Source organism: Tachyglossus aculeatus, chromosome 4 (genome assembly GCF_015852505.1).
Source record: "Tachyglossus aculeatus isolate mTacAcu1 chromosome 4, mTacAcu1.pri, whole genome shotgun sequence".
Taxonomy (NCBI): Eukaryota; Metazoa; Chordata; class Mammalia; order Monotremata; family Tachyglossidae; genus Tachyglossus; species Tachyglossus aculeatus.
Window position 1 is genome coordinate 104370895 of NC_052069.1, and position 27639 is coordinate 104398533.

General features: G+C 52.7%; 1 protein-coding gene across 2 annotated transcripts in view; it reads left to right on the plus strand.

Annotated features, from left to right (window-relative positions):
- The first annotated feature begins 356 nt into the window (after window positions 1–356).
- Window positions 357–27639, plus strand: part of LHX6 (LIM homeobox 6) — a 52007-nt gene continuing 24724 nt past the window's right edge. For both annotated transcript variants that reach the window (XM_038745123.1, XM_038745124.1), the window contains exons 1-4: window positions 357–434; window positions 1599–1670; window positions 3926–4111; window positions 5477–5598. In XM_038745123.1, coding sequence (XP_038601051.1) covers window positions 357–434; window positions 1599–1670; window positions 3926–4111; window positions 5477–5598 — 458 coding nt within the window. The remainder of the gene's footprint in view (window positions 435–1598; window positions 1671–3925; window positions 4112–5476; window positions 5599–27639) is intronic.

The window sequence follows — 27639 nt, forward strand, 5'->3', positions numbered from 1 at the left end:
TAGGAAGAGGAGGAGGAAAGAAGGGAAAGGGGAGGAGGAGGGTGATCACAAGAAGGAGGAGGGAGACCACAAGAAGGAGGAGGGAAGAAGGGACAGTGGTGGAGGAAGGGGGAGGGAAGAGGAGGAGGAGGGGGAGGGAAGAGGAGGAGGAGGAGGAGGAAGAGGAGGAGGAGGAGGAGGGAGACAAGTTTGTTGGGACCCTACTTGTGAGGTCGGGGGTGGCCGGGGGCTGGGTGAGGGGGCGGGGGCGCAGAGAAGGGGGTCGTGGCGGGTGGGTCTGTCTGTCTGTCTGTCTGTCTGTCTGTCTGTCTGTCCGGCCGGTCTGTCTGTCTGTCTGTCTGTCTGTCCGGGCCCCCATGTACTGGAAGCAGGAGAGCGGCTGTCCGGCGCCCGGGGGAGGCCGGCTCCTGTCCGAAGGGCTGGCGGCCGACAAGGTGAGCGGGCCCGGGGGGGCGGGAGGGAGGGAGGGAGGGAAGGGGCTCCACACCCGGGCCGGGGGCTCCGGGGGCTCCGGCAAGCCGGGACGGGGGGGAACCCAGGAACCCAGGAGTCCGGGCTCGGCGGGGGAGGGGACGGGGGCCAAGGGGGGAGGGGAGGAAAGAGGGGGGGAAAAAGGCAAACATTATGCAAATGTTTGAGGAATTTCTCAAAAAGCGATTTAGCAAAGACACAAGCGAATCAGGAGGAGGAGAGGTCGGTATTGTCTGAATGAATAGGGTCTTAATAACCGAAAATGCGCCGAGGCGCGGTGGAGATGCCGCGCGATGAATTCCAAAATCGCTGCCCCTTCGGAGCTTTAAATATCAGCTGCGGGCGCATTTGGGGGTGGGGAGGGGGATGGAGGGGAGGGGGTTCTTCTTCTTTTTTCTGTTTTTCCTGGCTCTTTCTTTTTTTTCGCCCTGCCTTTCCCCCCCTTCTCTCCCCCTCAACGAGTCCTGGACCCCGAGTGAGGTCGGGTTGGAATCGCGGACGATTCGCCGCAGCCGCCCCTTTACGGTGGGCTTAGGGCTGGGGGAGGGAGGGAGGGGGCTGAGATTTAGATTTTTATTTTCGTTGTTTGCGTTTTTCCTCCCCCCCCCCTTTTTTTTTGCGAGTTAGGTGGGGAGGTCGAGAGAGAGGGGAAAAAGAGTGAGAGAGAAGAGAAGAGAGAAGAGGGTGAAAATTTTCGATTTTTAATTACTACCATTAAAAAATCAAATTTGCAATTCTTTGGGTGGCCTGATGGATTTTCTGATTGACAGCCGGAATTGACACTCTGGATACCTCTTATCTTGGGCATTTACGACAATTTCTAATTGCAGGTAGTTTGTGGTTTTCAGCGCCTTGGATTGCAAGGGAACTGAGCGATTACTTCAAGAGCCATGGGTTAAGTGCAGGGAGGGAAGGGAAAAAAAAATTTTTTTTTTTTCAATCCAAATTCAAATTGCTTCATTAGAGAGACACCGCTTTTGTGGGGAAGGGTTTAAATGCCCACTAGAAAGTTCTTATTTATTGTTTTGCGCTGGTTTATATAGGGCGCAGCGAGCGTCGCCGACCACAGCCCCGGCGCAGGGTCCCGGCGCCAGCAGGCCGCTCAGCCTCTCGCTCTCTCCCCAAAGGTGATGGCCCAGCCCGGCCCCGGGTGCAAGGCGAGTTCCCGCTGCCTCGATGGCACCGCACCGCCCAGCATGGTAAGGCCGGCCGCCCCCCACCTTCACCCGCCTCCCCTCCACCGGGTTCCGCGGCTCCCGCCACTCGTCGGCCCCTGCCTGCGACTTTGGCCGAGCTTCTCTGAACCTCAGTTCCCTCATCTGTAAAATGGGGAGGAAGACTGCGAGCCCCACCTCATGACCTTGGATATACCCCAGGGCTGAGAACAGTGCTTGGCACATAGTCAGCGCTTAAATGCCATTATTATTATTATTATTGTTCCGCGCCCCGGACTCATGACCGAATTGGACTTCCCAAGCGCTTAGTTCGGTGCTCTTGACCTTGTATCTACTCCAGCGCTTAGAACAGTGCTTGGCACATAGTCAGCGCCTAAATACCATTATTATTATTCCGCGCCTCGGCCTCATGACCGAATTGTACTTCCCAAGCGCTTAGTTCGGTGCTCTTGACCTTGTATCTACCCCAGAGCTTAGAACAGTGTTTGGCACATAGCGCTTAAATACCATTATTATTATTATTCCGCGCCCCGGCCTCATGACCGAATTGTACTTTCCAAACGCTTAGTACGGTGCTCTTGACCTTGTATCTACCCCAGAGCTTAGAACAGTGCTTGGCACATAGTCAGCGCTTAAATACCATTATTATTATTATTCCGCGCCCCGGCCTCATGACCGAATTGGACTTTCCAAACGCTTAGTACGGTGCTCTTGACCTTGTATCTACCCCAGCGCTTAGAACAGTGCTTGGCACATAGTCAGCTCTTAAATACCGTTATTATTATTCAGCACCCCGGCCTCATGACCGAATTGGACTTTCCAAACGCTTAGTACGGTGCTCTTGACCTTGTATCTACCCGAGCGCTTAGAACAGTGCTTGGCACATAGTCAGTGCTTAAATACCGTTATTATTATTCCGCGCCCCGGCCTCATGACCGAATTGTACTTTCCAAACGTTTAGTTCGGTGCTCTTGACCTTGTATCTACCCCAGCTCTTAGAACAGTGCTTGGCACATAGTCCGCGCTTAACCATTATTATTATTCCGCGCCCCGGCCTCATGACCGAATTGTACTTTCCAAACGCTTAGTACGGTGCTCTTGACCTTGTATCTACCCCAGCTCTTAGAACAGTGCTTGGCACATAGTCAGCGCTTAAATACCGTTATTATTATTCCGCGCCCCGGCCTCATGACCGAATTGTACTTCCCAAGCGCTTAGTTTGGTGCTCTTGACCTTGTATCTACTCCAGCGCTTAGAACAGTGCTTGGCACACAGTCAGCGCTTAAATACCGTTATTATTATTCCGCGTCCCGGCCTCATGACCGAATTGGACTTTCCAAACGCTTAGCACGGTGCTCTTGACCTTGTATCTACCCCAGCGCTTAGAACAGTGCTTGGCACGTAGTCCGAGCTTAAGTACCATTATTATTTTTCCGCGCCCCGGCCTCATGACCGAATTGGACTTCCCAAGCGCTTAGTTCGGTGCTCTTGACCTTGTATCTACTCCAGCGCTTAGAACAGTGCTTGGCACATAGTCAGCGCTTAAATAGCATTATTATTATTCCGCGCCCCGGCCTCATGACCGAATTGGACTTTCCGAACGCTTAGTTCGGTGCTCTTGACCTTGTATCTACCCCAGCGCTTAGAGCAGTGCTTGGCACATAGTCAGCGCTTAAATAGCATTATTATTATTCCGCGCCCCGGCCTCACGACCGACTTGGACTTTCCAAACGCTTAGTACGGTGCTCTTGACCTTGTATCTACCCCAGCTCTTAGAACAGTGCTTGGCGCGTAGTCAGCGCTTAAATACCATTATTATTATTCCGCGCCCCGCCCTCAGTGACCGAATTGGACTTTCCAAACGCTTACTACGGTGCTCTTGACCTTGTATTTACCCCAGCGCTTAGAACAGTGCTTGGCGCGCAGTCAGCGCTTCAGTACCATCATTATTATTATTATCCCGCGCCCCGGCCTCATGACCGAATTGTCCTTCCCAAGCGCTTAGTACGGTGCTCTGCAGACAGTAAGCGCTCAGTACATCCGATTGAATGCAATTTCATTGCGGCCCCGGCCTTGATTTCGTTGGGATCCCGGTCTGATTTCGTTGGGGCTCCTGTCCTGATTTGGTTGGGGCTCTGGTCTTGATTTGGTTGGGGCTTTGGTCTTGATTTGGTTGGGGCCCCCGGAGCAGCCCCCCACCCCCGGCCTTTGGGCACCCCTGTCCACGCGGAGGTGGCACTTGGGTCGACGCCACCCCAGCTGCCCACCTTCCCTGGCAGGCTCAGGCCGAAGGCGAGCCCCTGGCCGGGGCCCTGGACAAGGACGAGGCCCGTTCGTCTCCCAGCACACCCAGTACCCCGTCCGTCTGTTCTCCACCCTCCGCCGCCTCCTCCTCCGGGCCGCCCACCGGCAAGAACATCTGCTCCAGCTGCGGCCTCGAGATCCTCGACCGATACCTGCTCAAGGTGAGAGCCCGGGCCGGGAGACGCGGGCCCCGCGACCCTTCTGCTCGCCCCCGTTTCCCCGCTGACAGAGACACACTCTCCGGGGTCCCGGTTCCCCCAAGGGCAGGGAGCAGAGCGCAGAGCGGGAATAATAATAATAATAATGGCATTTATTAAACGCTTACTATGTGCCAAGCACTGTTCTAAGCGCTGGGGAGGTTACAAGGTGATCAGGTTGTCCCACAGGGGGCTCACAGTCTTAATCCCCATTTTACAGATGAAGTAACTGAGGCACAGAGAAGTGAAGTGACTTGCCCAGAGTCACACAATTGGTGGAGCCGGGATTTGAACCCTTGACCTCTGACTCCAAAGTCCGTGCTCTTTCTATTGAGCCACGCTGCTTCTCTAAGGAAGGGCCCAGGACTCATGGCACAGTGCTTGGCGCGTAGTAAGCGCTTAACACATATCATCATCATCATCACAGGACGCAGGGCGCAGAGCACAGGGGGAAGGGCACAGGGCAAAGACGCATGGCACAGGGCGCAGAGCGCAGAGCACAGGGCACAGGGCACAGGACACACGGCACAGGACGTCCCCCTGCTTGACTGTGAGCTCATTGTTGGGTAAAGACCGTCTCTATATGGCACCAACTTGTACTTCCCAAGCGCTTAGTACAGTGCTCTGCACACAGTAAGCGCTCAATAAATACGACTGACTGAATGAATGATGCAGGGTGCAGAGCGCAGAGCACAGGGGGAAGGGCACAGGGCAAAAAACGCATGGCACAGGACGCAGAGCGCAGAGCACAGGGGGAAGGACACAGGACGCAGGGCACAGGATGCAGGACGCAGAGCTCAGGGGACAGGGGACAGGACACATGGCACAGGACGCAGGGTGCATGGTGCAGAGCGCAGAGCACAGGGGCAGGGCACAGGGTACAGGATACATGGCACAGGACGCACAGCACAGGACGCATGGCACAGGAGGCAGGGCGCAGAGCTCAGAGCACAGGACGCATGGCACAGGACGCTTGGCACAGAAAGCAGGGCGCAGAGCTCAGAGCACAGGACGCATGGCACAGGAAGCAGGGCGCAGAGCTCAGAGCATAGGACGCATGGCACAGGGGGCAGGGCACAGAGCTCAGAGCACAGAACGCATGGCACAGGACGCATGGCACAGGGGGCAGGGCGCAGAGCTCAGAGCATAGGACGCATGGCACAGGGGGCAGGGCGCGGGGCACAGGACCAGGACCGTCCGTCCGTCTGGCCGGGGCCAGGGTGGACACGCCGGTGTGGGGGCGGCTGAGGCCGGGGACCCCGGGCTTCTGGGCTGCCCGTCCGTCCCCGCTGACCGCGGCTGCCCTTTGCCCCCCTGCCCCCCTGCCAGGTGAACAACCTGATCTGGCACGTGCGCTGCCTCGAGTGCTCCGTGTGCCGCACGTCGCTGCGCCAGCAGAGCAGCTGTTACATCAAGAACAAGGAGATCTTCTGCAAGGTGGACTATTTCAGGTAGGGCGGCCGGGCGGGGGGACCCCGGCGTCCGGGGCGGGAGGGACACGCGTGGCCCCGGGCCCCTCGTCCTCCCCAGGGCTCTCCCGGGGGGCGGGGGGCGAGGGACGGACGGACCCCGGCGGGCCCTCTCTCCAGTCCGGGCCAGGGCTGGAAACCCGCCGCGGGTGACGTCACCCCGGAGGGCGCCGCCGCAGATAATAATAATTATTATTATTATAAAAATAATGGTATTTGTTAAGCGCTTACTACGTGCGAAGCACTGTCCTAAGCGCTGGGGGGGATCCAAGGTGATCAAGCTGTCCCACGTGGGGCTCACAGTCTTAATGCCCCTTTTACAGATGTGGGAACTGAGGCCCAGAGAAGTTAAGTGCCCAAAGTCACACAGCTGACAAGCGGCAGATGATAATAATAATAATAATAATAAATTTGGTATTTGTTAAGTGATTAGTATGTGCAAAGCACCGTTCTAAGCGCTGGGGGGGGGGATCCAAGGTGATCGAGTTGTCCCACGTGGGGCTCACAGTCTTAATTCCCCTTTTACAGATGTGGGAAGTGAGGCCCAGAGAAGTTAAGTGCCCAAAGTCACACAGCTGACAAGCGGCAGATGATAATAATAATAATAATAAATTTGGTATTTGTTAAGCGATTAGTATGTGCGAAGCACCGTTCTAAGCGCTGAGGGGGATCCAAGGTGATCGAGTTGTCCCACGTGGGGCTCACAGTCTTAACGCCCCTTTTACAGATGTGGGAAGTGAGGCCCAGAGAAGTTAAGTGACTTGCCCAAAGTCACACAGCTGACAAGCGGCAGATAATAATAATAATAATAATTTTGGTATTTGTTAAGCGATTACTATGTGCAAACCACTGTCCTAAGCGCTGGGAGGGATCCAAGGTGATCAAGTTGTCCCACGTGGGGCTCACAGTCTTAATGCCCCTTTTACAGAGATGTGGGAACTGAGGCCCAGAGAAGTTAAGTGACTTGCCCAAAGTCACACAGCTGGCATGCGGCAGATAATAATAATAATAATAATTTTGGTATTTGTTAAGCGATTACTATGTGCAAAGCACAGTTCTAAGTGCTGGGGGAATACAAGGTGATCAGGTTGTCCCCCATGGGGCTCACAGTCTTAATCCCCATTTTGCAGATGAGGGAACTGAGTCCCAGAGAAGTTAAATGACTTGCCCAAAATCACACTGCTGACAAGCGGCAGATAATAATAATTATACCACCACTGCTACTACTACTACTAATTCATTCATTCATTCATTCAATCGTATTTATTGAGCGCTTACTGTGTGCAGAGCACTGTACTAAGCGCTTGGGAAGTACAAATTGGCAAATAATAATAATAATTATTTTGGTATTTGTGAAGCACTTACTATGTGCAAAGCACTGTTCTAAATTCTGGGGGGATCCAGGGTGATCAGGTTGTCCCACATGGGGCTCGCAGTTTTAATCCCCATTTTGCAGATGAGGGAACTGAGGCCCAGAGAAGTTAAGTGACTTGCCCAAAATCACACAGCTGACTAGCGGCAGATAATAACAATAATAATAATTTTGGTGTTTGTTAAGCGCTAACTGTGTGCCAAGCACCGTTCTAAACTCTGGGTAGATACAAGGTGATCAGGTTGTCCCACATGGGGCTCACGGTCTTAATCCCCATTGTCCTCATGAGGGAACTGAGGCCCAGAGAAGTGAAGTGACTTGCCCAAAGTCACACAGCTGATAAGTGGCAGAGGCAGGATTAGAACCCACGACCTCTGACTCTAAAGCCCGAGCTCTTTCCTCTGAGCCACGCTGCTTCTCAGGCACGTGGAGCGGAGAGGGGCATCCCCACCCCGGCCGGTCGGAGGGGACCCAGGCGTTCTCGCCCCCGAAGGGGAAGGGTGCGAAGGGCCTTAACGGGGTCCCCAGGGGTCCGAGCCTGGCCGGGGGTCGCGCCGGGGAAAGGGAGCAGGTGCCAACTAGTTGCGCGGCCTGGCTTAGCGGAAAGACCCCGGGCTTGGGAGGCAGAGGTCGTGGGTTCTAATCCCGGCTCCGCCACATGTCTGCTGTGTGACCTTGGCCCAGTCACTTCCCTTCCCCGGGCCTCAGTTCTCTCATCTGTAAAATGGAGATGAAGACCGTGAGCGTCACGTGGGACAACCCGATAACTTTCAGTCAGTCGTATTTATTGAGCGCTTACTGCGTGCAGAGCACTGGACTGAGCGCTTGGAAAGTACAATTCGGCAACGGATAGAGACGGTCCCTACCCAACAATGGACTCACAGTCTAGAAGCAGTGTTTGGCACATAGTAACACGTGGGACAACCCGATAACTTTGTATCCATCCTAGCGCTCAGAACAGGGCTTGACACATAGCGCTGAACAAAAAAGCATCATTACTACTATCATTATTATTATTATTACTGTATAGGAGTCGGGTTCCTCGCCGGCGGCCGAGCTCTTTAGGACAAGCCGGGTGGACCTGGGTCCGGAGTAGGAGGGGAGAGTACAGTAAGTGCTCTGCACTCACTAAGCGCTCAATAAATACGATTGATGATGAGAGGGTGGGCGGACCTGTTGCCCGGACCTGGTCGGACAGCGCTGCGGCTCCCTCTCCTCCTTCTCCATCCCCACCGGGCCCGGAGTTAGCCTCGCCCCAGTCTCTTCGCGGTCCAGCCGCCAGTTCATGCAGAATCTCCCCCCGACCAATAATAATAATAACGATGGTATTTGTTAATCAATCAATCAATCAACCAATCGTATTTATGGAGCGCTTACTGGGTGCAGAGCACTGCTCTAAGCGCTTGGGAAGTCCAAGTTGGCAACATATAGAGACGGTCCCTACCCAACAGTGGGCTCACTGTCTAGAAGAAGCGCTTACTATGTGCAAAGCACTGTTCTAAGTCTGTCCTCTGCGCCTGGACCCATCCCATCCTCGGCATCATCATCATCATCATCATCAATCGTATTTATTGAGTGCTTACTATGTGCAGAGCACTGTACTAAGCGCTTGGGAAGTACAAACTGGCAACATATAGAGACAGTCCCTACCCAACAGTGGGCTCACAGCCTAAAAGGGGGAGACAGAGAACAAAACCAAACATACTAACAAAATAAAATAAATAGAATAGATATGTACAAGTAAAATAAATAAATAAAAATAAATAGAGTAATAAATATGTACAAACATATATACATATATACAGGTGCTGTGGGGAAGGGAAGGAGGTAAGATGGGGGGATGGAGGGGGGGAGAGGAAGGAAGGGGCTCAGTCTGGGAAGGCCTCCTGGAGGAGGTGAGCTCTCGGAAGGACAGGCCCCGCAGCCCCTCGCCTCGACCCTCTCCCCTCCCTCTCCCCCCACCCCGTGGCCGCCTCTCCACCCGGGGTTGGGGGACAGAGAGGGATCGGAGCTCCGAAAAAGGCGTGGAGGGGAGTGAGCGTGTCTTGGGGACAATATCCTGAAGAGAGTGAAGGGAGAGCCGAGCCCTTGGGATAGGATAGGTGGGAAAGACTACAACCTTGAGCTTCCCTTTCCCTCAAAACACACACACACACACACACACACACACACACACACACACACACACACACACACACACACACACACACACCCCTCCCTCCCCCCATCCCCCTCAAGTAACCTATTGGGCACAGGAGTCCTGACACCAGGGAGCTGGGAATCTTGTTCCTGGGTTGACTTGAGTGCTCGCCGGGAAAGGATGGGTCTCAGAACTCGGGACAGACGATCGTTTTTCATTTGTCTCTCACCTGATGCCAGCCCAGCTTTGTCCCCAACCCTGCTGACCCGAGCCTAGCTTCGTTATCCCGTCGTCCTCATCCTTACTGTCCCCAGGTCTGTCTACAACCCTACTGTCCCCAGCCCCACTCTGTCTCATTTACCTTTTGCTATGAACAGGCTCTGCAGGCCGGAGCACTTAGAAACTGCAGGATAGGTTTAGAGTAGACCAAAAGCTGGATACTTAGGGCTGGCAGAAACAGAAGCTCTGGGCATGTCTCACCCCCATCCCAGAATGGAGTCAGTCTTTCTGGGTCTGCTTTAGGATGGGATGATTTTGTGGGCTGGGGGTCTCCAGTGGAGAGAGGAGGGGGCTTGGTCTGACCTGGCTCACCCTTTGCTTTCTCCCTGCTCTTTCTCACTTTTAGGGCAATTTTTCCTTGGTAGGGTGTCTGCTGCTGCCCAGTTCTGAGGGCGTGGGGATCCCAGAGTCACCCCACTGTCGATTGTCATTTTCTTTGTAAAGCCCAGGGATTGGGGAGTTGACTCAAACCCATTCATTGATGGGCTTTGTTCGGAGGGCTTGGTTGTTGGAAACCTCTTCTTGCCCAATTTAAAACAAGCTCCATTTAAAGCTGGGGACCCCTTGGGATTTCTGAGTAGATAAGTCTCATAAGAGGAGATAGAGCCTGGGACAGAGGGCACCCGGCTGTTTTTTCTGCTCTCTGACCAGTTTGAAATTCCTATTTCGCCAGCGTTTACCTTCAGAAGCATTAGTACTCTGTGAAACTCCCTCTTGACTGCCAGCCCTGCTTAGGGTTGTTGGATTAGGGGAGTGCTGGGAAAGAGTGCCCTGCCCTTCTCCTGCTCCCCTGGCCAGAGCCGGTAAGGCCAGGGATCTGATGTTGGCCATGTTTCCAACACATTGGAAACTTGGATTAATGACTCATGTTGGGCCTTTGTGTATGTTAGGGAGCATGTGGGAGTGCGTGCATGTGTGTGCAGGTGTGTGCGTATTTCCAATGTTTTACAAAACTTGGATTATTGACTAAGGTTGGGCCGTTGTGTGTATCAGGGAGCAAGTGGGACTGTATACATTTGAGCACATTTAGAGAGGCAGAAGTGAGAAGGGGAACTGAGTGTTGTTGATTAAATGTGGATTTCCAGGTTCTGGTTCATAGGAATGGTGGTTTAGCTGGAACAGATCCTGAGTTGTGGCTGAGGTGAGGGGTGAAGGCAGATCTCTGTGACCGGCGGGCGGCTTATGGCTCTCCTTCCTGGATTCTTTCTACCCAAGGGAACATGGACCATGTAAGGAGAAAACCACAGTCCTCCATTGGGACTGGGACAAGGAAATGCTCTGGATGGAGCTGGAAAAAATCCAGGCCAAGGATTTAAAGTTTTCACATCTGAGATGTGGGCATGGTGCTGGGCTTGTATTGTGGGGGTGGGTTGATGTGAGGAAGAGGGAGTGTCACCTACCTCTGCTGCCCTTACTCTGAGGAGGGGGATGGAATGTCTGCAGGGCTCAGATAATTTTCAGAGCTGTGACCCCTTTTCCCTTTTCCCCCTCCCTCCACCCCATCATATGTCTTCTGATTTCTGTGGGCAGGGAACTTGTCTACCAACTCTGCTATATTGTACTCTCCTAAGTGCTTCGTTCAGTGCTCTGCACACAATAAGCATTCAATGATTTGATTGATGAATTGATCTTTTCATCTGCTCTGCTTTGGAACCTGCCTTTTTGGATTAAAGGGTATGATAGGAGACTGAATTGTGGGGTTTAGGCCACTCTCTCTTTCCATCATTCAATTCATATTCACTGACCGCTTACTGTGTGCCGAGTTGGCAGACACGTTCCCTGCCCTTAATGAGCTTACAGTCTACAGAGCCCCAGGTCATGAAATCTTTCTGTAGCCCCCAACTGTCAGGGTGGTGGGTATCACCTCAGGGGCCATCCAGGGGAAGGCAACAATCAGTGGCTGCTTCTGACTCTGTCTAAGGTCAGAAAGCGGAGCAGAAAGGGATGAGGTCGGTTCAGATGGGGAATGGGGAGAGTGCCCAAATGTCTGATTTTAATCCTGCCATTTTCCACAAGTGTCTCTGTGCCTGGCTAGGGACTTTGACCCCGGTTTCTGAAATTGGTTATTTTGGTCTTGCTGGTAGGTCTTGCATGTGCCCTAGTCCAGGAGCAATGGTTAGCAGGCTAGTTGGGTAGAATGCTGATATAGTTTATAGCTCTCTTGGCATCTCCCAGGTTGGAGAGGCTGAGAGCACGATGCTCTGGAGAGAAAAAAGACATCTGAATGGCTTGTTTCTGGAATGTCTCTGCAGGGTTGGCACAGGGCTTTTCCCTTCTCCCCCACCACTCCCTGGCCTCCCTCCTGGCTCCCAATATTTCTGGTGGGTCCTTGGATCGGGGTTCTGGCTTCAGGGCGTTCCCCCGGGAAGCGTTCTGGGCCCCGTGCACCCTTTTTCTCATGCTGTGACACAGCCCCAGTTTATTGACTTTCAGGGCCTGGTGCTGAGCGCTTTGTGCCAGAGTAGCTTCTCCACACAGTAAGGAGCAGCGGCAGTCGAGCTGGCTGAGGACTGTATTTTCTTCCTTTGTTCATGTTGCCATTGAGGTTTCTCTCCTGCCAGCACATTTGTGCACATTTTCAGAGGTGGAAGATGATGGGTAACGTTTTAGGCATTAGAAAGTAAACACTGTGGGTTCATTTGATTTGAGCTAGTCGAAGCTGTCCCTGCATCACCGGTTATCCAAACCCTCCAGCAAGCGCAGGCTCACTGAGGGAAGACTGGAGAGCTAAGACTGGGATCAAACATGACAGCCGAGCTGAGCACCCCTTTCCAATTCTCCAACCTAGATGACAGGCACACCATCAGGGAGATTTCCCCCAGGAAGCAGGGAAAATATCCACCAGTCAAGCCTCGAGCATGAGAGCTTCCGCTTTGCCCCTTGGATAACCACACCATCTTTTAGTCACTCGAGTCATCATCGGTATGGTTGTGTTAGGTGATATCTCACAGGCAGGTGAATATATTTTCCTGATAACCAGGTAGCTGTCCAATAGCTCGTATGGCAAGCAGGGGAGGTAAAAAAAAATTACTGGGAATTAACTTCTCGGTGCTGCATTGATTGGAGTTGCGTGATAAAATAATGTTACATTGGATTTCCGGTGAACCACAATAGTAGAAGCACCCCTTCCCTGGTTCTGTGTGTGGGAGGGCTGGACTGAGACAAAGGCATTTTTATTTTATTTGGAAAAATTTTCACATCCTAGAGCCTTCTGCTCCTGAGCCCCCTTGCTCCAGGGGACCCTGGATCAGCAATAAATTCTGCTCTAAGTACAGTCCACAGCAACACACTCCCAATTGGCTCTCTTTCCTACTCCCTTGGCATCTTTGGATAGGGGAGCTTTAAAGATAAGGAATTCAACAAAAATAGAGTTCCTCTTTTTTACCCTATCCGACCTGAGAACTAGCCACTGATTCACTCACCCATGATTAATATCAGAAGAGTGTTAAAGAATGCAGATTCCCTGCATTCTGCAACATGGGTAATAGGATGGGGATGCAGCCTGGTAAATTTCGGTACTTATTTTCAGGTCTGGATTAAGGGAGTTCCACCAAGAAAGAGCTAGGTTTTGTCTTTTGTTCTGCCGGTTGCTGCCCCACAGTGATTCTCTCCCCTGGGTGGTCACCTTCCCGGGAGGAGCAGTGGGAGGGAATCAATCAATGGTATTTATTGAACACTTACTGTGTACAGAGCACTGAACTAAATACTTGGGGGAGTACAATATAACAGAGTTGGTAGATTTCCTGCAGGTGGGAGGATGGCACAAGGGAATCAGGAGGAGCTAGAGAGAGGCAAGCCTGATGGAGGCTTCTGCTGAGCTAACGCCTGGCTGGTGCTCAGTTTAGGAGGAGGTGCATTTGGGTAAGGGTGGTCGTAGAGGACAGAGAATGCCAGGGAGGGCAGGCAGAGAGAAGGAATCTGGAGAAATGCATAGTCTCACCCTTTTGGCTAACTGTACCCACCGAGGAGCATAACAGCTGGGGATGAGTCTCTTAAAACATTTATTTGAATCAGGCACTGGCTGGTTTCCTCACCTATTTCATTGGGCTCCATCTTCCCCTCTCTGGCCCCAGACCCTTTCACTAGAATGCCCCCATACCCCCATCCCATTGTTCCTATCCCCAGGGTAGATTAAACACAAGAGTGGAGGATGTGGGGAGGAAGAAGGGAGATAAGCAGCTCACTGGAGGTCACTGGAGTCCCAGTTTCATAGCCAGCCTGGCTCATGCTTTTTCAAGGAGGCTTGCACTGTTGAGTTAAGTGGGGAGCAAATGCAGGGCTGTAGTCTTATTATGAAGATAAAGACGGCTTGACTTAAAAAAACACACATCTAATTTGCATTTCATTTGTATATGGCTTGCGTGATAATTTACTATTCCTTCAGCCCCCATCTTCCCTCCTCCTCCCACCATGTCTGCTGTATTTAATTGGACTGGGCTCAAATTAGAAAAAAAAAACCCAACCAACTTTAATTTGGGCTCAACCTAGGATCACCACGCTGGGATTACAATCCTAGGTGTTGGTGGAAAAGGAATCAAAGGGAGCTCTGCCCTTGGCATTGAGCTGGCAGGGAGAAGCTGACAGCCTGTTGAAGGGACGTTTACTTTTTTTGACCTGACTGAGAGAAGATTTCCTCTCCAGTTAATCCACAGTCGAGAATTCCCCAAGGGGCTGAAACGTTCCTGCTAATCAGGTAATATTACTACTACTACTACTAATTGTGGTATTTGTTAAGCGCTTACTATATGCCAGCCACTGTTCTAAGTGCTGGGGTGGATACAAGCAAATCGGGTTGGACACAGTCTCTGTTCCACATGAGGCTTGGTCTTAATCCTCTTTTTACAGCTGGGGTAACTGAGGTCTAGAGAATTAAAATGACTTGCCCAAGGTCACACAGCAGAACAAGGATTAGAACCCAGGTCCTTCTGACCCCCAGGCGCAGGCTCTATCCATTAGGTCACACTGCTTTTCCTTGTCCCAAGGTGCCCCTTCCCTTAATTTCTGTCCACCCTCACTAGTCCCCCCACCTCCCACTGGGCTCTGGAATCCTTGAACTGGGCTCCTTGAAATGGGTAAGGGAGGTTTTGATCTCCTGGGAGGTACAGTCTCCCTAGCCCATGCCTTCCACCCTGGATTTCTCAAGATTGTCTCGGTTTTGTTTCTTCCTGGGGCTTTCTTTCCTTCCCAGCTTCTCACAGACTCTGCCTTCTCTGAGCCCCACCCTCCCTAACTCTACCTCTCTCCTCCTAGAACCCCAGCCCTACCAGTAGGCTGTCTCATGGGGCTAATACAGAAACAAGTTGGCCCCTCAGCAGAGTGGTCTGAGGGAACTTTGTCCTAGGGCAGCTTAGAGTTCAAAATCGAGCATCCTTTCTCCCCTTTCCATCTTCATCCTGAAGTAGCCCATCTTATGGTGCTCCAGTTCATGGCAGCTCATCTCATGGAGGTCCATCACGACAATCCATCTCATGGCAGTCCATTAGGATGCCCGACCTGATCTGTGCCAGACCCTGCTCAGAGCATCCTGGAGAACTGCTCCTTGCCCCCTCCAAAATTATCCCCCATCCCCTGGGCCAATAAGGCTCTCTCTCTACCGATTTGGCCCCTGGCCCATCCCTGCCCTCTAAACATCTGAGGCAAGATTCCTGGGGCTCTGGTAATAATAATATAGTAATGATGACATTTGTCAAGCGCTTACTATGTGCGAAGCACTGTTCTAAGTGCTGGCGGGGATAGGAATGCCCTCCCTCTGCCCACCCACCAAGCTAGCTCTCTTCCTCCCTTCAAGGCCCTACTGAGAGCTCACCTCCTCCAGGAGGCCTTCCCAGACTGAGCCCCTTCCTTCCTCTCCCCCTCGTCCCCCTCTCCATCCCCCCATCTTACCTCCTTCCCTTCCCCACAGCACCTGTATATATGTATATATGTTTGTACATATTTACCACTCTATTTATTTATTTTACTTCTACATATCTATTCTATTTATTTTATTTTGTTAGTATGTTTGGTTTTGTTCTCTGTCTCCCCCTTTTAGACTGTGAGCCCACTGTTGGGTAGGGACTGTCTCTATATGTTGCCAATCTGTACTTCCCAAGCGCTTAGTACAGTGCTCTGCACACAGTAAGTGCTCAATAAATACGATTGATGATGATGATGATGATCGGGTTGTCCCACGGGGGGCTCCCAGTCTTCATCCCCATTCTACAGATGAGGTAACTGAGGCCCAGAGAAGTTAAGTGACTTGCCCAAAGTCACACAGCTGACAAGCGGCGGAGCTGGGATTAGAACCCATGACCTCTGACTCCCAAGCCCGCGCTCTTTCCACTAAGCCATACTGCTGGGGTAAAGCATAACCCCAACCAAGAAGGGCTAGCAAAGGGTGCCCCCCTTTCCCTCTCCTTCCCCAATTAGGGCAGATTTCCAGGCTCCTCCTTTCGCAGATCCCCTCCCGCTTCGAATTCCTAGGGTAGCTCCGCCCCACCACCTCTCCCTCCTCCTCGGGCTCCTTTAAATCCCGTAGTAGGTCGGAGATCCCTCCCCGGGGCTAGGCCCGAGGTAGGCCGTGAGCAGTTCAGGCCCGGACCGCCCAGCCTGCGGTGAGCCGGGTCGTCCGTTCCGGGGTCCTAGACCTGCCAACAGGTGGAAGCGGGGTTGACTTTCCTGTTCCGAAGCTGCGACCACCGCAGGGTCTGGAGGTCCACAGCCTCGTTGCTTGGGGAGACGGTGCCGGGAGTTGAGCTCCGGCTAGCAGAGCCATGGGGATCCGGGAGACTCGGTCCGGGACAGAAAGTGACGCCCCCTCCCCCGTTCTGCCCCACCGGCTGTCACTAGGGATTTTGGTGCCTTCCCACGGGGGTGGGTTGGTGGGGGGTCAGCGCCCAGCGGAACTATTTGCACCATAGTCATTCCTCTCTCCTTAAACCTCTCCCTCGGACCTAGCCCGGCGGAGCGGCTAACTTTCCGGGACCCTTCACCGGAATTGTTTCCCTCGGCTCCCGTTTCATTCCCCTCCCCACCCCCTACCCCACACGATGCCGGCTCTGCTCCAGGCCTCTGGGCTCCAGGGCTCCGGGGCTCCAGGGCTGAGGGGTACAACAGCTTAACCCCTCCTCTGGTGGAAAGGGGAACAGAGGAGGTCCAGAGCGCTGGGGAAGGAAAATTGAGTCATGTTTCTCCTTTGCTTCTTCCCCTTTTTTCCTCCTCCATTTATTTTCCTTCCTTCCATCCTCCTTGTCTCCTTCCTCCCTTCCTCCCTTCCTCCCTCCCTCCCTCCCTCCTTCCCTTCCTTCCTTCCTTCCTTCCTTCCTTCCCTTCCTTCCTTCCTTCCTTCCTTCCTTCCTTCCTTCCTTCCTTCCTTCCTTCCTTCCTTCCTTCCTTCCTTCCTTCCTCCTTTCTATCTTTCCTTCCTCCAGTCTGCGCTCTTTTTCCCTCCTTTCCTCTCTCCCTCTTTTTCTTCCTTCCATCCTCCTTCTCTCTCTTTTTCCTTCCCTTCCTTCCTCCTTCCCTCCTTTCTTTCTTTCTTCCATTCTGTCCTCTCTCTTTCCCTCCTTCCCCTTCCTTCCTTCCTTCCTTCCTTCCTTCCTTCCTTCCTTCCTTCCTTCCTTCCTTCCTTCCTTCCTTCCTCCTTTCTATCTTTCCTTCCTCCAGTCTGCCCTCTTTTTCTCTCCTTTACTCTCTCCCTCTTTTTCTTGCTTCCATCCTCCTTCTCTCTCTTTTTCCTTCCCATCCTTCCTCCTTCCCTCCTTTCTTTCTTTCTTCCATTCTGTCCTCTCTCTTTCCCTCCTTCTCCTTCCTTCCTTCTTTCCTTCCTTCCTTCCTTCCTTCCTTCCTTCCTTCCTTCCTTCCTTCCTTCCTTCCTTCCTTCCCTTTCCTTTCCTTCCCTTTCCTTCCCTTCCCTTTCCTTTCCTTTCCTTTCCTTTCCTTTCCTTTCCTTTCCTTTCCTTTCCTTTCCTTTCCTTTCCTTTCCTTTCCTTTCCTTTCCTTTCCTTTCCTTTCCTTTTCCCTTTCCCCTTTTCTTTCCTTTTGTCCCTTCCCTCCTTTCTCCATAACTGTCACGCCCGGTGGCTATTCGCCCCGTTGTCCTCGACCCGGACGGAAGTTCTTTGTCATTCATTCATTCAATCGAATTTATTGAGCGCTTACTGTTTGCAGAGCACTGTACTAAGCGCTTGGGAAGTACAAATCGGCAAAATATAGAGACGGTCCCTACCCTGGGGGCCGCAGGCAGACGACCCTGCGGGTCTCTCGGCCTGATGGCGGCAGAGTGCCCAGGGGGATTGCCGTCGTGAGACTTCCCGAGGCCCGGGATGGGCTGCCTTCTTTAGCCAATGCTTCCAGCGCTTAAAACAGTGCTTTGCACATAGTAAGCGCTTAACAAATGCGATCATTATTATTATTTAGCCGAAGGGTGTGAGGAAGGGGAGGAAGGTAAAGGGAGGGGACTGTCCCACGCCCTCGAGGGGGTCTTTTCCTCCTCGTCTCCCCCCGACCCAAACACCCCGCTCAGCCGAGGGTGCATATGTGGGCGAGGTCGCGGCCGCTGAGACGTATAGGGGAGGGGAGGGCTATTTCCAGGGGTTAGGATTTGGGATGTTTTCCTGATTTGATTTCGTTTCTCCTCCCTGCGCAGTGAATGGGAAAGGGTCTCGGGTGGAGTTGTGGGGCGTCGAGACTTCGCACCCCAAGGGCCGAGGGGAGAGGGAGCTCCTTGAGCCCCTCTGCCATCCCTTCTCCTGCCCAGCCCTGCCCTGCCAGGCCCTGCCAGGCCCTGCCCGGCCCAGAGGAGCGGGCTCGGCCCAAGAGCCGGGCTCCTGGCTAGAGCCTTTTTTTATTCCCTCCATCCACTCCGCCTCCACCCGGGCTGGGCCTTGGGGCTGCACCGGCGGAGACCCAGGGCCGCCCAGACCCGGGCAGGAAGCATAACGTGGCTCAGTGGAAAGAGTCCGGGCTTGGGAGTCAGAGGTCATGGGTTCTAATCCCGGCTCTGCCAATTGTCAGCTGTGTGACCTTGGGCAAGTCACTTAACTTCTCTGTGCCTCAGTTACCTCACCTGTAAAATGGGGATTAAGACTGTGAGCCCCACATGGGACAAACTGATCACCTTGTATCCTCCCCAGCGCTTAGAACAGTGCTTTGCACATAGTAAGCGCTTAGCAAATGTCATTATTATTATTATTGCGCTGAGAGCAGCGGCAGCAGAGGAGAAGCCTCTTTCATCCGCGGAGGTGCTACAGGGCGGCTGGGGAGGCGACGGCGGATTCCCAAAGCCCTTTCCGCATCCCCATCGTCCCAAGGTCGGGGCCTAGGCCCTTATCCCGCCCTGGAGGGGCCTGGAAATGCGAGGGGCTGTGAATTTCGTTCCCTACGGGAATCAGGGACGGATAATGCGGAGATTACCGGGGACGGAGCGGGGCTTGGGGGACACCTTGCCTCGGGCTCTCTCACCTTTCGAGGAAGAGGGGACATGTCCTGGGCTCTGCCTCAGTTTCCTTGCCGGAAACTCCAGGGGAAATAAAGGGGGAAAGGGGGGCGTCCTCGACTTCCCGAATAGGGGGTCGTCTGCCGTTCCGTTTAGTGCGTTGTAGAAAGATACGGTTTGGAATAGTGTTGGGCGGTTGTGTGCAGGGCGGTTGTGTGCGGTTGCAGATGGGGCGGGTTGGGAAGTACGTCTCAGTCAGTCAGTCAATTGTATTTATTGAGCGCTTACTGTGTGCAGAACACTGTACTAAGCGCTTGGGAGAGTACAGTAGCATGATAAACAGATACATTCCCTGTCTCGACGCTGCGGGGCTCGGAGCCAGCCCGAGACAACCAGGGCCCTTCCCGGGAGAGTCAGCGTCCTTCTTGGGAGAGCCAGGGTTCTTCCCGTGAGAGCCAGCGTCCTTCTCGGGAGAGCCAAGGTCCTTCCCGGGAGAACCAGGGCCCTTTTCGGGAGAGCCAAGGCCCATCCTGGGAGAACCAGGGTTCTTCCCGGGAGAGCCAAGGTCCTTCCCGGGAGAGCCAGCGCCCTTCCCGGGAGAACCAGCGTCCTTCTGGGGAGAGCCAAGGTCCTTCCCGGGAGAACCGGGGCCCTTTTCGGGAGAGCCAAGGTCCTTCCCGGGAGAACCAGGGTCCTTCCCGGGAGAGCCAGCGCCCTTCCAGGGAGAACCAGCGTCCTTCCCGGGAGAGCCAGAGTCCTTCCCGGGAGAGCCAGAGTCCTTCCCGGGAGAATGGGCTCCCAGCTCTAGAGAACTTTTCCCTTGAGCTCCGACCGGAGCGAAGGCTGGCTCGGGGAGCGAGAGATTCCGCGAGGAGGGACCCTGGAGTCCCGGGACTCTTTTAGACTGTGAGCCCACTGTTGGGTAGGGACTGTCTCTATGTGATGCCAATTTGTACTTCCCAAGCGCTTAGTACAGTGCTCTGCGCATAGTAAGCGCTCAATAAATACGATTGATTGATTGATTTAAAGAGGTGTCGGGAAGGAGGGACCAGCGTGGTTCATTCACCAAACGAGGGCCGTCCGTTCAGCCGAAGTCCCGGCCGGGCCGGGCCGGACACTGGGCTGCGGTCGGGGGCCTGGCAGGGGTCCTTGGAGTTATTTCGGGGGGTCATTCAGGGCAGGACCCGGGCTCTGCCAGGGGCGGCCCAAGATCTGTGGCCCTTTAGACTGTGAGCCCGTTGTTGGGTAGGGACCGTCTCTACATGCTGTCGATTTGTACTTCCCAAGAGCTTAGTCCAGTGCTCTGCACACAGTAAGCGCTCAATAAATGCGATTGAATGAATCTGGGAGCCAAGGCCGGCCCGATGGGCGAGAGGTGTCAGCCAGAGGTCTCCGGAGGCAGTAGAGGGCAAGGGCAGGGGGGAGCCCCCGCTTCCTCCGAGCTGACCCCCGGCCCGGGCCGGAGAGGGGCCTGGACAGCCGGAGGGTAAAGCCACCCCCCTTTACCGCGCTCTCGGGGCCGAGGTCAGCGCCTTATGATTAAGATTCATCTATTCATTCATTTAGTTGTATTTATTGAGCGCTTACTGTGTGCAGAGCACTGGACTAAGCGCTTGGAAAGTCCAATTCAGCAATAGAGACAATCCCTGCCCACACCGGGTTTACAGCCTAGAAGCGGGGAGACAGACATCAAAACAAGTAAACAGGCATCAATATAATCATTAGATTTGCAGATATATACACATCAAAACAAGTAAACAGATATCAATGCAAACGGAGTTCTGGCTCCGGTGACCCCCCTGCCCTTTAGACTGTGAGCGCACTGTTGGGTAGGGACTGTCTCTATATGTTGCCAATTTGTACTTCCCAAGCGCTTAGTACAGTGCTCTGCACATAGTAAGCGCTCAATAAATACGATTGATGATGATGATGATGGGTGGGGGGAGAGGGGCAGCGACCCACAGAGCCCCAGACTCCCCCTCGAGATCCTTTGATTTGTTTCCCTTGGAGCCCCAAATTTTAGTCCATTTGTTTCCCTTTGAGCCCTGCCGGGGAGAGGGGGAGAAATGCCGGGGAACTGGGGGGGAGGCCAACCGAGACCCAGCCTCCCCTCCTCCCCGACAGTGGGCCTCCTGGCTTCAGTCCCGCGCTCATTTTGCATGGATCCTGGAGAAAGTGCATTATCCATGGAGTCGCTATGAATCGGAAACGACTCGACGGCACTTAACAATAATACACTTTTAGGTAATTCCGACCGAAGCTATTCATTCTGTTCCGCGTCTGTTCGGATGTGTGGTTTAGTCAAAAAAGAAAATGCCCAAACCGGTCGGGCCTCCTGAACTTTCCAAGCGCTTAGTCCAATGCTCTGCGCACAGTGAGCGCTCGATAAATACGATTGAATGTATGAATGAATAATTGAGGCCGAGATGTATTTAGGGGAGAGGGGTGTGTGTGTGTGTGTGTGTGTGTGTGTGTGTGTGTGTGTGAGAGAGAGAGAGAGAGAGAGAGAGGAGAGAGAGGAGAGAGAGAGAGACGGTATTTGAATGAGCCCGATGATTTTACCTCCGTTGTCTCCCGGGAGCCAGCCCGGCGTCCCGGTCTCCCGGCCGGTCCTGCCCTTCCCGTTTTCCGCCCCGCCCCATCTTCCCTCCCCCTTTCCCTTTCTTCCCTTTTCATCTCCCTCCGCCCCGCCTGGCGCAGGGATGGCGAGCCGAGCCCCTCTGCCTTCCCCCCGCCTTTCTCTGTCTTCCTGAGCCCTGCCCCGTCCTTCCCCGCGGACCACCCCGACCCGCCGGGAACCGGGAATGACGGGACCGAGAAATTCCCTGCTGCTCCCGTTCCCCCCACAAAGGCGGTAACTTGCCCTCCGACGCCCATAGCGCCCCTCATAATAATGATGGCATTTGTTAAGCGCTTAGCCAAGCACTGTGCTAAGCTCTGAGGTAGATGCAAAGTAATCAGGTTGTCCCACGTGGGGCTCAGTCTTAAATCCCCACTTTTACAGATGAGGTGACTGAGGCTTTTAGACTGTGAGCCCACTGTTGGGTAGGGACTGTCTCTATATGTTGCCAGCTTATACTTCCCAAGCGCTTAGTACAGTGCTCTGCACACAGTAAGCGCTCAATAAATACGATTGATTGATTGAGGCCCAGAGAAGTGAAGTGACTTACCCAAGGTCACACAGCAGACAAAGTGGCGGAGCCGGGATTAGAAGCTATGTCCTCTGACTCCCAAGGCCGTGTTCTTGCGCCTAAGCAGCGTGGCTTAGTGGAAAGCGCACGGGCTTGGGAGTCAGAAGGTTGTGGGTTCTAATTCCGGTTCCTCCACTTGCCTGCTGTGTGACCTTGGGCAAGTCACTTCACTTCTCTGGTCCTTAGTCACCTCCTCTATAAAAATAGGGATTCAGACCACGTGGGACAACCTGCTTACCTTGTATCTACCCCAGAGTTTAGAACAGTGCTTGGCACATAGTAAGCGCTTAACAGATACCATCATTATTATTATGCTGCTTCCCCGCTCCTTGTGGGACACTGCTGCGGGGAAGGAGCAGGGAATGGAGGGCGGCTGCCCTCTCCCTCGGTCCGCCGCCCTCCCTGGGAGCTCCGGGGCTGGGGGCTCGGGATTCCGGACGGGGAGCGCACGGTTCTGGCTTAAGGGGGCTAAGGGAGGGACTGCCGCGCTCAGCGGACATCTCCCCTCCACGATCTCGTCGCTGGAATCGAAGCTTCGATTTTTTTCATTTTCTATCGATGACTGACTGACCTTTCGATTTTTTTTCGTTAATAATAATAATAGTGGTATTCACTAAGCGCTCACTGTATGCCAAGCACTGTATTCAGAACTGGGATAGATACAAGAAAAATAGGTTGGTCAAAATCGAGCCTCTTCTCCTCTCCCCACCAGCCCCCACCCAGAACACCTCCAAAAAGATGCAAGCAAAATATCTGAAAACGAATTTTTTACTTGCCATAATCGAAAAATCATTCCAACCTTCCTGAAAACGTCTTCATTTCCCACCCACATTCTCCACCGAAGTCTTTTCAGCAGGCCCCCTCCCCCGGCCCACCCCACCTTCCGATCTACCCTGTCTCTCCTTCACATCTTGCCTGTGGCAAAGTCACTTCTGCGGACCCCTTTGGCATTGGCAAGACTGATGGACAGAGACCGCGGACCTACAGAGCAGATACCAGAGAGAAGGGACCAGACAGTGGGGACTAAAGAGCATCAGAGAGCAGGGAATGAAGAGTGGGTAATAATAATAATTAATAATAGTATTTGTTAAGCACTTACTATATGCCAGTTGCTGTTCTAAGCACTGGGGTGGATACAGACACATCGGGGTGGACATAGTCCCTGTCCCACGTGGGGCTCACATTCTCGATCCCCATTTTGCAGATGAGGGAACTGAGGCATAGAGAATAACAATAACAGTAATAATAATTATGGTATTTGTTAAGTGCTTACTATGTGCCAAGCACTGTTCTAAGTGCTGGAGTAGATACAAGGTAATCAGGTTGTCCCAGGTGAAGCTTATAGCCCATTTTACAGATGAGGTAACTGAGGCACAGAGAAGTGAAGTGACTTGCCCAAGGTCACACAGCAGACAAGTGGCAGAGCCAGGATTAGAACCCATTACCTTCTCATTCCCAGGCCCATGCTCTGCCCACCATGCTACGCTGATCCAGAGCAAGGACCAGAGAACAGGGACCAGAGAGTGGGGACCAGAAAGTAGAGACTAGAGAGCAGAACTAGGGTGGGGGGGGGGGGGGGACCAAACTGGAGAGTGGGGACTACAGAGTGAGTTTCAGAGAAAGGGGGGCAGAGAGCAGGGATCAGAGAGTGAGAACCGGTGAGCAGAGACTGGAGAGTGGGGCTACCAAGCGAGTTTCAGAGGACGGGGTCCAGAGAGTGGGCACCAGAAAGCAGAGACCAGAGAGTGGAACCTGAGAGTGGGGACTACAGAGTGAGGACCAGGGAGTGGGAGCCAGAGAGCAGAGACCGGAGAGTGGAGACCAGAGAGCAGGGACCACAGAGCGGGAACTAGAGAACAGGGACCAAAGAGCAGGGACTGGAGAGTGGGGTCTACAGAGCGAGGACCAGAGACCAGACCAGAGGACCAGAGGACCAGAGGACCAAGGGGCAGGGATAAGAGAACGAGGACCAGAAAGCAGAGACTCACAGAGAGGGGACTAGAGAGTGGGAACCAGAAAGAGGGCACCAGAGAGAGGGGATGACAGAGTGATGACAAGAGAGAGGACACCAGGGATCAGGGATGACAGAGTGATGACCAGAGAGAAGGCATCAGAGAGAGAGAGGGGACCAGAGAGCAGGGACCAGAGGGTGAAGACCAGAGAGAAGGCACCAGAAAGAGAGCAGGGATGTCAGAGAGATGACCAAAGAGAGGGGTCCAGAGGGTGGGGACTGCAGAGCAGGGACCAGAGATCAGCAACCCAGAGACCAGGGATCCATAGATCGGGGACACATAGAGTGGGAATCCATAGTGCAGGGACCTATAGAGAGGGGACTGGACAGCAGGGATGAGGGATGAACCCATCTTCTAGACTGTGAGCCCGTTGTTGGGTGGGAACCGTCTCTATATGTTGCCGACTTGTACTTCCCAAGCTGTTAGTACAGTGCTCTGCACACAGTAAGCGCTCAATAAATACTATTGAATGAATGAAGGAGGGCAGAGAAAGGCTCATAGAGGGACCACAGAGAGAGAACCATAGAGGAGGTTCCAATAGAGGAGTGGAGTCTCCTTCGTGGGTGGCAGGGCAGTAAGGGCACAAAATCATTTGCAAATTTACCTCCCATTCCCACCCCTTTTAAATTTTATTTTCTTGCTCATTTGCATGAGCTTGGAATCATTTTGTACTCCTCTCCTTTGCCAAGATAAATATTGTTTCCTGCCCTTTACGTTTATCTTGATGTTTTCCCCCTTTGCAAAATCCCTGTTAATTTAATTTTTCCCTGACTCTGCTTCACACCCATCCCCTTAGGACTATTTCCAAGGCTGGTGCTCCTGAGCACTGATGGGAGAACACTTTTCTAAAGGGACTGAAGCACCCAGTACTCCTCCTAAGCAACAGCTTGAGTCTCCTTAATTTATAGGTGGTTGGGGGTCCTCACAGTAACCTTCCAAATTCACCTTTAACTTTCTGAAGGACTTTCCAGAGAAGTGGATTAGTGGATAGAGCACGGGGCTGGGAGTCTGAAGAACCTGGGTTCTATTCCCAGCACCACCACTTGTCTGCTGGGTGACCTTGAGCAAGTCACCTAACTTTCTCCGTGCCACAGTCCCTGCATCTGTAAAATGGGGATTCAGACTGTGAGTCCCATATGGGGCATGAACTATGTCCAATCTGATTACCTTGTGTCTACCCCAGTGCTTAGTACGGTGCCTGGCACATAGTAAACACTCAACATATACCACTAAACCCCCCCCGCCCCCCACTTACTCCAAGATCTTCAAACATACACACAAAACAAATCCTAAACCCTGGGTCAATTTTCTTTCCTGCAGCGGGGAACAAAATGCAGAAAAAAATGCATGTAATTTTCCGGAAAACAAAAACAGTCCCAAATGAGTTTCATTGCTCACTGCCACATTGATTTCTCAAAGCCACAAACTCAAGAGCTGATTAGTCGAACCACATGTATCGTCATGGGGTTTGTCTGGAGGCGTTAAAGAGGGAGAAATGAAATTCTTTGGGCAAAGAATAATATTTTACCCAATTTCCAAGCTGAAATGACCTGGTGTTTCTGGATTCTGCTGATCTCCCCGAGCCCGGCTCTGACTGGGCACAGATGACTGGGGGGCCGAGTGAGGGGCATGTGGTTTGGGCAACTCCCATTGCCCTGCTTTCTTTAGCTCCCATTTGTTCTGGTCACCCAGCCTTCTCCAAAGTGTAGCCTCTTCGGAGAGAATTCACCCTACCAGTGGGGCAGCTCCCCAGGCACCTCCCCTCACCTCTTCTCCATTTTCTAGTCCCTCTTTGAGTTTTGGGTGGGACAGGAAGTGGGGGGGGGGGCACAAAGGGCCTGGTGGAAATTTGGCCAGAAGAACGATCCTTTGGTCGAGAGACACTAGTCCCCCCCATGTTTTTTTGGCTGTATTATATATGTGTATATTCATTTATTAATTCTGAGCCCATTCATTCATCCAATCAAATTAACTGAGCACTTACTATGTGTAGAGTACTGTATTAAGCACTTGGAAGAGTACAATACAACAATAAGCAGACACAATCCCTACCCACAATGAGCTTACAGCCCACTGTATGCATATCTTTTTATGCCTGTCTCCCCTATTAGAATGTGACCTGTGTATCAGTTGTGCTTGTGCAAGCACTTAATACAGTGCATCGCGCCCAGTGGTGGCTCACTAAAAATCACTGCTGCTACTCACAAAGAGCTTCCCGTCTCCCCAGGAAGACCCCCAGGCCGGTGAGAAGCTGCTTACTTGATCTGGGGCTTGGTAGGACCCGGTGTGGAGACTTTAGGTCATTTCCCATTTGGGGGAGAAGTCAGAGCAACTACTGGAGGGGTTTTGGTGGGACAAGTTCAAATTTAAAGGTTTTAGAAACCTGTGTTTGAAACTCCTTTCAGGGAGAAGGGGTCAGATTTGGGAGCTTTGGTACAGAATTCAGTGATTGTTTATTCTAGGTATACCATATGTGCATGGGCACCTCCCCACACACATACACACATATGCATGACTGGGATGCCTTGGACTACAAAGGGGGTAAACTGAGGCCCCAGAGTGTTGGGACTGGAGGTTGGAGTGGAGGTGGAGCTGGGACACGAGTCCCTGGGGCTCCCTGCAGACACAGCTCATGTGGGTCTGCATTCTCTTCCTTTCTCATCCCCTTATTCGTCTCCTCTGAAGCCTATCCCTTCCCTCCTTCAAAAGTACACTCAAAGCTCACTTCTTTCAGGAAGCCTCCCAGATTAACCCTGACTGGACTCTCGTCCTTTGATCACTCCTCCTATACCCATGTTCCCTCTCTCTCTTTCTCTCCTCTCTCTCTCTCTCTCTCTCTCTCTCTCTCTCTCTCTCTCTCTCTCCTCTCTCTCCCCTTTATCTCTATAATTTTGTCCCTCCTCATTTCTTTCTGGTATACCTTTCCCACAGTCCTTTGCTAATCCAATCCAGACCCCTTTCCTAGTCCAAAACTATACTGAAAACCGACCTCCTTCCCAAGGGGCCTCCATTCCTGCTGTCTCTGTTCACTCTAAGGACTTTAGCAGTTTTGTCTTTCTGTAAATCTTGTATTTGTTTCTGTTATCAATCAATCATATTTATTGAGCACTGCATACACTGCAGATCACTCTATTAAGTGTTTGGGGGAGTGCAGTATAATGGAGTTGGTAGACACGTTCCCTTCCCCAAGGAGCTGACAGTCTAGAAGGGGAGGGTAGCGGAACACTAAAATTTTATGCCCCCCAACACTCATGTTTTGTATCTGGTGGCCTTTTGCATTTTTAATCGTGGCGATGTGTTTCTGTTCCTTGTGTCTATGCTCCTTTCAGAGATAGCAGTTTGAAATAGAGGGTTCTCAAAAAGAACAAGTCTGTGCCTCTTCCTCTTCCCATCATATCTCCTTTCCCCTCCCAACTCTCCCAAACCCCAGCACTGAGTCTGTTCCACACTGGAATTTGTGCTCGAATAAAAGAGTTCCCAAAGTCCCGAGGAGGGGTCATATGGATGGATGTACAAGGGGTTGTGGGTGAGCTTTGGGTTCTCTTCCTTCTTGGGAGTCAGAGGTTGTGGGTTCTAATCCCGGCTCCACCACTTCTCTGCTGTGTGACCTTGGG